This window comes from Nanorana parkeri, unplaced genomic scaffold (assembly GCF_000935625.1).
Source record: "Nanorana parkeri isolate BGI_ZX_2015 unplaced genomic scaffold, ASM93562v1 scaffold1242, whole genome shotgun sequence".
NCBI lineage: Eukaryota > Metazoa > Chordata > Amphibia > Anura > Dicroglossidae > Nanorana > Nanorana parkeri.
Window position 1 is genome coordinate 93,734 of NW_017307510.1, and position 9,768 is coordinate 103,501.

The 9,768-nt window shown below is 46.2% G+C and overlaps 1 protein-coding gene across 1 annotated transcript in view; it reads right to left on the minus strand.

The window, feature by feature from the left end:
• Window positions 1–716: 716 nt before the first annotated feature.
• Window positions 717–9,768, minus strand: part of LOC108797209 (mitochondrial uncoupling protein 2-like) — a 9,503-nt gene continuing 451 nt past the window's right edge. The window contains exons 2-7 of the mRNA XM_018568784.1: window positions 6,604–6,831; window positions 5,602–5,809; window positions 4,838–5,032; window positions 3,754–3,855; window positions 3,010–3,190; window positions 717–925 (exon numbers count right to left, since the gene is read on the minus strand). Coding sequence (XP_018424286.1) covers window positions 811–925; window positions 3,010–3,190; window positions 3,754–3,855; window positions 4,838–5,032; window positions 5,602–5,809; window positions 6,604–6,729 — 927 coding nt within the window. The 5' untranslated portion in view covers window positions 6,730–6,831 and the 3' untranslated portion in view covers window positions 717–810. The remainder of the gene's footprint in view (window positions 926–3,009; window positions 3,191–3,753; window positions 3,856–4,837; window positions 5,033–5,601; window positions 5,810–6,603; window positions 6,832–9,768) is intronic.

Sequence of the window (9,768 nt, forward strand, 5' to 3'; positions counted from 1 at the left end):
GGCTTTAGCCCATTGTCTTGGGTGGGCAAGAGGATTGCAAAAAGGGGTTCCTTCTGTTGGCATGGACAGTGTTTAAACGCAGACCTAAGTGCCTCCAAGGCAATGTCTCTCTACTTCCTGTCTTCGTAACCGGTGTCACAGAATAGGAAGTTGAGGGAAATGGACAGCATTTAAAACCTAAGGTTCCAATACCCTTCCCCACCATGTTTTATTGCCATACGTCCACATAAGTGAGGATCTCGCCTCACTTCCTGTTCCGGCACTGATGCATTGGACAGGAGTGATGGGAAATCCACCAAACAAGGCCATAGACAGCAATAAAATGTTGCTTGAGGGTTCTAATCTTTCCTTCGCACCCAAAAGTAAGGTTTTGGCCGAGTTGGGCTTTAATGCAGCCAAACGCTCAGTACAGCTGTAGAAGGTTGAAAGGCGTCCAGGTGAACCACTATACTAAAAAGGGATTCTTTAAAACAAGGCACAGAAACTTTAAAAACCTGAAGAGCGTCAAAGGAAATGTAATCCGGAGCGGACAACATCCGGCACATCAACTGCTGCAGCTCCTCTTAGCTGATGAATGAAACGTTAAAATTGAACAGCTCTGCTGCCCGATGTTGTCCGCTGCTGGATTGTCAATAAAGCACTGCAGACATTTTTTAAAAAGTGGTCACTTCTCCAGGAAGGAGAGGAGGAGGGGGAACAAATGTATGAGGATCTAGACTGCTAAAACCTAGAGTAAACAATGCTACAAGAGGTAGACACATTCTTATTTTAAAGGGAAGGTGGGGGATGGGGATGATGGTGCCATCATGATCAGAAAGGAGCCTCCCAGGAGGTACGAGCAGACATCATGGCTCTCTTCAGTTGTTCATACGTGACGAACATGACGATGTTCCAGGATCCCAGCCTTAGGAAAGATGGCATGAATCTGTGGACACAAAGGGGTAGTCAGTACCTGGCAGGACATGAACATACAAGTACATTGAGTGCGAGGGGAACCAGAAAATAGAATGCGAGGGGAACTATACAGAGGCATTTGGAGCTAGGGTTGCCACCTGTCCAGGACTCACCCGGACAGTTCGGGTTTTGAATGCTGTGTCCAGGTTTCATGGCAGCAGAAACCCGGACACAAGATATCAGGCACACAAGAGAAACCAAAATTAAGATAGGGGCTACTGGCCCCCCACTGAAAATAAGTCTCAGCAGTGATATTTCCATATGAAGGGGTGGCACTATTTACATATGAAGAAGCCGCAACTCATTCTTCCAAGGAAATTTCCGTGTGATGCTAGAGTGTTCGGGTTTCGATGGAAGAAAAGGTGGCAACCCTATTTGGAGCTCCAGATCTACCAGCATGTGCTGGGCATGGCCCATGTCCTACATTTGTTAAAGGATAAGTTATTATCTTCTATATGCAAGGAGGCATGTGTATTGTTCTTGGTGCAATGGTTATTGGTTCTATGTTGTGCCCAGAGTTCAGCTTTAAGACTTTCCTGGATGCATACATGGTTCACATGGGACTTCCCCCAACTAGTAAGTTTCAAATCAGGATAATCACAATGGCAGCTCCCATACTTCGCTGTGGGTTCACTTTAAAGCAACTAGTCAAATTTAAAGGAGAACTATGAGGTGAGGGAAAATCACTGACTCCTAGCCGACCTGTGACAATGAGACTGTCACAGGTCGGCTCAATAGATCGGGAAGTGAGCGAACACATACCGGCGTTCGCTCACTTCTCGATCCTGTCCCTGCAGAGAGCGGTGGCTGTCAGTCACGGCGCCCTGCAGGGATTCCCCCCCTCCCCTGTCCGATCCTCCAGCGCTGACTGGCGGAACGGACGGGGAAGGGGCGGGTACAGCTGGCTCTGCCTCTAGATAGGCAGAGCCAGCTATCACTCACGCAGCTGGGTGGATCGACCGTAATGTCTGGATTCGTCCCGGCTGCGGCGTCTGAGCTTTCACAGGAGGACGCTAGTTTGTGTCCTCCTGTTACCCTTAGGAGAACTATGGGGAAAAGCCGTGACCCCATAGTTCTCCTTTAAGCCACCTTTTCGAACCTAAAAAAATTGCCCAGCTGTCATGGTGATGCATTGGCTGAAATACTAACCAGGTAACAGGGTTGTGTTCCAGGTCCCAAGGTTGACATTCAACTTCACCGCCCTGAAACTAGCATATGACCTAGAATGGTGGGTTCCATCTGAAGATTCTCCAATGGGAGAGTTCCACTAAGAGGATGAATTGGCCCTGACAGGATCAAGCTGCAATGGCACTTCGGGTGCTGAACAGTGTAAGGCATGATGAAGCCAAATCTGTAATTTCTGGATAGGAGTAGAGAAAGGTCAACACCCCTCAGCTTTTCATACATGCCCTATTGGGGATTTCCCATTACTTCCTGTCCAGACAAGGTGTAAAATTAAATCTGACAGTTGTCGGCAAGAAAAAGATCCCCAATCTGAACAGTTCCTCAAAGTCTGTCCCAGTGGCAACACCATTGATTTTTTACCACATTTGTCCATGACAGTGGTCACCAGGAATAGGAGGGTGGATCTCCTCAGCGGTGAGACAAAACTTCCCAACACTAGAATTGGGTTTTCAATGCACTAAGCACACATTTCGGTGCTACTTGAAGCTTGGTGAATCAGTCTATGAGCTTAACGCCAGCCAGGAGAAATTTTTTGGCCATCATTGCTGACCTAAATGCTGACTTTCTTGCTCATCTGGAACATGTTGATTTTCCACCAGCCTGTACGGCATGCAGGTTCCAGGACTGGTGTAAAATCAGACGGCCAGGTAATTTGGCTTAGTTAAAAGCAGACCCACAATGGCAGCCGCAGACATTCATGACAGGAGCACTTTAAGGTGAAATCCTCCATTTACTGACTCTTGCATTATAATCTGTATGCAAAGAGCAATGTCAGTAGGGCAGCCAGGAAGGTTTGTGAGGTGCTGGTGGTGCGGTTGGTGTTGTGACATGTGGGTGGTTTGCATTGCGACATGCAGACCTATAACTCACCCTTTGTAGAAAGCCAATGGTCCTTCCTTTTTAACCATGGTGAGGGCGCAGTTCAGGGCACTCCGATACTGCCCCTTGGCAGAGTTCATGTATCTTGTCTTCACTACATCAACGGGGGAGGCGATCACCGTGGTGCAGAAACCAGCTCCGAACGCAGAGGTGACGTGACATGGGAGATTGTCTGCAACAGTCACATAAGATTTAGGTTATTGCATAAGAACCATGGTAAGCTGCAAATTTTTTATTTTTGTCAGACTTTAGATACACTTTAATGGCCCCACACCTCAATGGCCCCACGGCCTACAGCCCAACTGCAGATTCCAAGGACTGTCCGTATTTAGTTCAGCACAACTATGTCCACCAACAAGTTTTTGTTCCACCAACTAGTAGCTACTAAATGGCTGTCAAGACTAGTTCCGGTACACTTCAGCATTTTGTCTGTTTATTGGAATGCACAGAATGTTAAATTGATATCACTATAAACCATCAAATTCAGTTACTGAGAGTTCCAGAAAATTATCTGAACCAAGATGGACTGATAGCGATAGAATGCCAAGGCAATCGGGCTATCTTCCAGCCAATGAGACTAGTCAGGTGACACCTCTTAGCCTCATGCAGCCACATTTGATAATCTAATAGCTGCCCCAGTTTTGTACCAGGACACCATCGCATCCATTTAATTCTACAGCAAGAGGATTTCTACCCTTTATTTCCAGATTGAGGAGGATATCTCCAGAAACTCACCACTCATAAGGTTGTACTTCAGGAGGGCGTCTTTGATGAGGTCATAAGTGACAAGCTCGGTACAGTTCACAATGGCATTGCGAGTGATGTTTGGGGCAGTTCCTGTGGGGGGTGAAGACAAGAAATGTATGTTAGGATTCTATTTAAAGGAAATGTGTTTAATGGTCATTCCAGGAGCCAAGACCCTCAACCAATGTGTCCCATGCCTAGCTAGTAAGTTATGCTGACTAGTACCTCAGGTCATGAGATGAACCGAGACCCAATTGGTGAAGAATTTGTGGCCTCTGGCTTTATAATAAGACTAAGCTGGTTGAACCGGCATAATTGGTTAATTACTCATGGCTAATGGCTTTATAGCAAGACTGCACTGGTTGGGCCAGTCTAAGCTTCATGGAATAGGGCTTTATAAGCCACACTTCCTCTGCTGGAGCAAACCAGATACCCAAAACACATAAGGCCCCCAGATCCAGAAGGGCTACTGGTAACAGCAAATACGCATTCTTAAAGGACAACTCCAGCAAAAGCTGTTTGACGCGGACTATTTCCATTGTTGATCCCATTGGGAAGATTTCCCTCCACCTTCTGTCCAGTGACACCAGGACAAAAGACTGGCGAAAAACCTTATTTGTTGCAAGCTCTGCTCACTACTACACAAGTGTGACTTTGTTTCAATTTGTCTCAATGAGGGCAACACTGGGACAGGACAGAAGGGGAATCTTCCCAATGGAGACACCACAATCTATCAAGTTCACCCTATCCCCTGTAGAAGAAGTGTTTGCCTGGGGATTGTATTTAAGGTCGCAATATTCTTTTGTACAACAGTAAACCAATATTAAATTTTTTGCTTTTGACTATTCAGTACACCAACTTCAATCCTAGATGAACTGACAAAACAATTCATCTTAGGTCTATGGGTAGACTATTTGCTCCAATAACCCCTTCCTTATGGAGGCTATGATGGTTGGGGGATATCCATAGAGCAGAGACACTGAATAGTCACCTGCCTCCCCATTGATATCTGCCCATCCCTAAAACCCAACAGCTGCCCAAGCATTATAAGTGATGACATTAGAGTTTGACAGACCTTTCCAGAGGCCACGCATCCCTTCTTCCTTGGCGATGGTCTTGTACGCATCCATTGTTCCCTTGTACCGCTTAGCGCTGGAAACGTTGGCTTGGGCCTGGAATCTCACTTTGACCACATCTGTGGGCTGAGCAATGGCCACCGCCATGGCTCCGGTGGTACAGCCGGCAAGCAGTCTGCTCCCAATTCCGACATCTGTAAGAAGTGATCAGATAAGACCAGGGCATTCACAAGCCAATCCCATAACGCTTATTTAAACTGGACAGTGTATGAAATTGCCAAGAGCGCTCGATGGATCAGGTTGATCAACAATTCTACATTTATACATTACATTTGAGACTGGCAAAGTAAAAATAAGACAACTACATGAGGTGCAAAGGGGACAACAGCTCCCAGGCCCATGATGTCATGTGATCCCAGATCCATATTTACCTACAGTGTGCCATACAAGCATCTGGTAGGTCATGAGGGGGTAAAATGTCACATTTGGCTGACTAGGACAGTGGCAGGATTGCACTGAAAAATGGCCAAAGGCAAAAGCCTTTAGTTCTTGTGGAGGGCTAGACGTAGAGGATAACAGTGTCCAGCCCACAATATTTGTCTTCAGACAGGTCCACTTTGACATAGGTTTAGACCAACACAAAATACTGCTGGGTGCAGAGACTGAAGTAACGTGTCCCAAAATACATCAAACCATCCTCAAAAAGGTGAGAAGTACATTTTAGGCTGAAGAGCAGACATCATAGGAGGATACATTCACTTACGTTCTGATCCCTTGGTGTAGAATTGCTTGACAGAATCATACAGTCCGATACGGACGGACGCAAAGCTCATCTGTCGCTGGAGACCGGCCACTAGGCCATTGTATAGGCTCCGGGGCCCTTCTGTCTTGACCATGGTGGAGATGGTCCCGAAGACGCCCTTGTATTGGGCGGTCTTCATACTGAGTGAGGTCTTGCTTTCTCCTTGGATCTGTGGAAACAAAGTTCGTTCAAAATTAAGTCTGAAAACATTCGGCTTTGGCTGGTACTGAAAAGTCCATTTAGGTAATTTCGGTCCACACAAAAAAGGTAAAACATTTAGATCTAGATGAAGCCCCATTGGTTGAGTCAGTCCCCCGGCTTCTTATGTATCTCGGATACACCCAATGGCAAGATCCTGCCATGATTTCCTGATCCTTCTACCTGCACACCCAGGAACTCAGCACAGTGATGGTGGGGGCTCCTCATAATGGGCACAGCAGGTGTACAGACCCAATAACTCAGCTCAGGGATGGTGGGAACCCCTCATAATGGGCACAGCAGGTGTACAGACCAAGGAACTCAGCACAGGGATGGTGAGAACCCCTCATAATGGGCACAGCGGGTGTACAGACCCAGGAACTCAGCTTAGGGGTGGTAGGAACCCCTCATAACGGGCACAACAGCTGTACAGACGTGGGACCTCAGCACAGGGATGGTGGGAGACCCTCATAATGGGCACAGCAGGTGTACAGCCAAAGGAAGTCAGTGCAGGGATGGTGTCAACCCTTCAAAAAGCAGATTCGGTGTACAGTCTTGGGAATTCAGCGTAGAGATGTGGGAACCCCTCATGGGCACAGGTGTACAGACCCAGGAACTCAATGCAGGGATGGTGGGAACCCCTCATAACGGGCATGTGCAAACCTGAGAACTGGGCACAGATTCCAAAACTACCATTTGATATGTGTACCACCCCAGTATCCATCAAACACTGAAATACAAGTTTCAGGTGAACGGACCACTTACCTGAAGTCGAACTTTGGCGGTGTCCAGAGGGAAGGTGAACAGGTCAGCTATACAAGCTGCTGTGCCGGCACCGATGAACTTCACGGCCGCGGTGGGTGGGACATCTGTGGGTTTGAAGCCAACCATTTTGAGGCGTTATACTGTGAATGTATAAACCCAAAAAGGACTGGAGTGTCCGGGGATTTGTTGTAGTGACAAGACAAGGCAAACGAACTCTGCCGCTGGAGTCTGCAGGGGAACAAAAACACATATTTAATATCTTGTAGAACTCCTACATGGAGGCAAACGCTGGCGTCCTCCATTTTCAGGACAACATTGAGACACAAGGACCTTCCGTTACTTGGCAATGGTTTATTACATACAATGCTGCATGTTGAAGACTTGGGGTTGGCAAACTCAGCACTGCAGCTGTGGTGGAACTACAAGTCCCATGAGGCATTGCAAGAACGACAGCTACAGGCATGACTCCCACAGGCAGAGGGATGATTCAAGTCCTGGGATGGGCCTCGGCTGGGGCCACATGGGGCATTTGTTCTTCCCATTTGCAAGTTTTACATGTACAAGATTGGAACAGATGACACTACAAATGATACAATGCGTCCCCAAAATTGGAGGATTTTGTGAGGCTAGGTTTACACCTAGGCGCTTTATTGTGCGGATTGAGACGCGCGATATTGCGACACAGCTTCGCATTGAAGTCAATGGAGGCCGTTCACAGCTTTGAGGTTTGTCACAGATGAAATCGCCTGTCACGCAAAAAAGGTGCAGGAGCCATTTTCTGGCGGTTTGCACGCGTTCTGGGTCCCATAGACATCTCTATGCATTGAAAACCGTGCGACGACCGTGCGGTTTTCAATGAACAGTCGCACAAATGCAAATGCACGAAAACAGCTCAATCTCCTAGGTGTGACTCTAGCCTGAAGGAAGCACATCCTGAATCTGGTTCTCTGTTCCACCGCAGCCAGCTGGGCGGGACAATGAGCAATGTTTATTGAACGCCTGGGAGACGAAACCTCCTCCACCCTCCTGGTGACCTCTCACCTACATAGAGCGGCCATGATAATGAACCGTCTGGTTATCGCCGTACATTACAAAACAAGTCTAAGGATACAAGGCCACGTCTCTGAAAACTGATCCATGAGAACCACATCCAATATTCTGCTGCTAAACCTCCCCCACACAATCTGATTGTACAATTTCCTTTGGGTCTACTAAAGAGTAGATTATACTAGTGCCGGCCTGATAGAAATTGAGTTTTGGTAGGTGCACAACACATTTTGGTATATATAAAGTTGTTTGTATGGTAAGAATGTAAGGGTGACCATTCACATTGTAATCTAACCCTACAATATTTGTACAATCAACCCTAAGGTCACCATTCATGTTACAATATGATTGTATAATCTTAAAACTTACCAAGTAACCAGTATACTACAAGAGCTGGCCTGATTGGATATAAATTGAATTGTTTAGGCGGGTCCTAATATTACATAGCCTTAGTAGATCTAAAGGTGCATGGTCAATGGTGACCCTTGAGGTGTCATTCAGAGCTCATATCCAATTCTCCAAAATAATTCCTCTATGAATTGCACCTCAAGCCTTCATGAAGGGGGATTGTGTGCCTCCAAAACATCCTGGCGCTCTATCCATAGATATCCATCTTGGACTCTAGGGCTGCAACAACTAATCGACATAATCGATTATAATCGATTATAATCGATTATTGAAAACGTTGTCAACTTTTTCAATCATCAATTAATCGGCCTCTGATTAGTTGGCCCTGTTCACGGCTCCACACAAGCTGCGCGCCGCCACCTCTTCCCCACCTCACGCCCAGCAATACATTATACAGTGGTGCAATGCCGAATACCGCTAGCTATAGAGGACTACAAAATCCAGCAACAGTACAATATACAGTGCAATGCTGAATACCACTAGCTATAGAGGACTACAAAACTCAGCACTACATTATACAGCGCAATGCAGAATACCGTCAGCTATAATGTACTATTGCTGGGATTTGTTGTATTCCTCTATAGCTGGTGGTATTCTGCATTGTGCTGTATAATGTACTATTGCTGGGATTTGGAGTCCTCTATAGCCGGTGCCATTCTGCATTCATTGCTGTATAATTTTACACTTCTCATTTCACTATATTGCACGCCACACTATCTTTTTTACTTCCACCGCTCCAAGCTTGCTCTTGTGATGGACTACAATCTCAATAAAAAAATAGTCCCATCACTGGAGCCATTTTTAAAAATGTATTTTATTTTATATCCGATTAACCGATTAATCGAACTTAATAATCGGCTAACTAATCGATTTTGAAAATAATCGTTAGCTGCAGCTCTATTGGACTCTGTTGGGTGGCACCTTCCTTTACTTCAACTGACTTCTCCAAGGTCCCTTCTGCAGTTTGGGGTCCTGTTGGGTGGAAGTGCAGCCACCCCCAAGCAGTTGAGGTTCACACAAGAATCCCAAAGTCACTGGACATTTACAATGAAAGACCAGAGCGCCTCTCATTCCGGTCGTACCCCAATCTACCTCCAGTCAGCTTGTAGACCTCCAGCCACCATTTCTCTCTCCCCTATCAGCTGACAATCTAAAGCAGTCAAGATTTACACTTCTCATTTCACTATATTGCACGCCACACTATCTTTTTTACTTCCACCGCTCCAAGCTTGCTCTTGTGATGGACTACAATCTCAATAAAAAAATAGTCCCATCACTGGAGCCATTTTTAAAAATGTATTTTATTTTATATCCGATTAACCGATTAATCGAACTTAATAATCGGCTAACTAATCGATTTTGAAAATAATCGTTAGCTGCAGCTCTATTGGACTCTGTTGGGTGGCACCTTCCTTTACTTCAACTGACTTCTCCAAGGTCCCTTCTGCAGTTTGGGGTCCTGTTGGGTGGAAGTGCAGCCACCCCCAAGCAGTTGAGGTTCACACAAGAATCCCAAAGTCACTGGACATTTACAATGAAAGACCAGAGCGCCTCTCATTCCGGTCGTACCCCAATCTACCTCCAGTCAGCTTGTAGACCTCCAGCCACCATTTCTCTCTCCCCTATCAGCTGACAATCTAAAGCAGTCAAGGCTTTACGGAAGGAGAAATAGATGGGGGAGGGGGGGGCTTTACAGAAGGAGAAATAGAT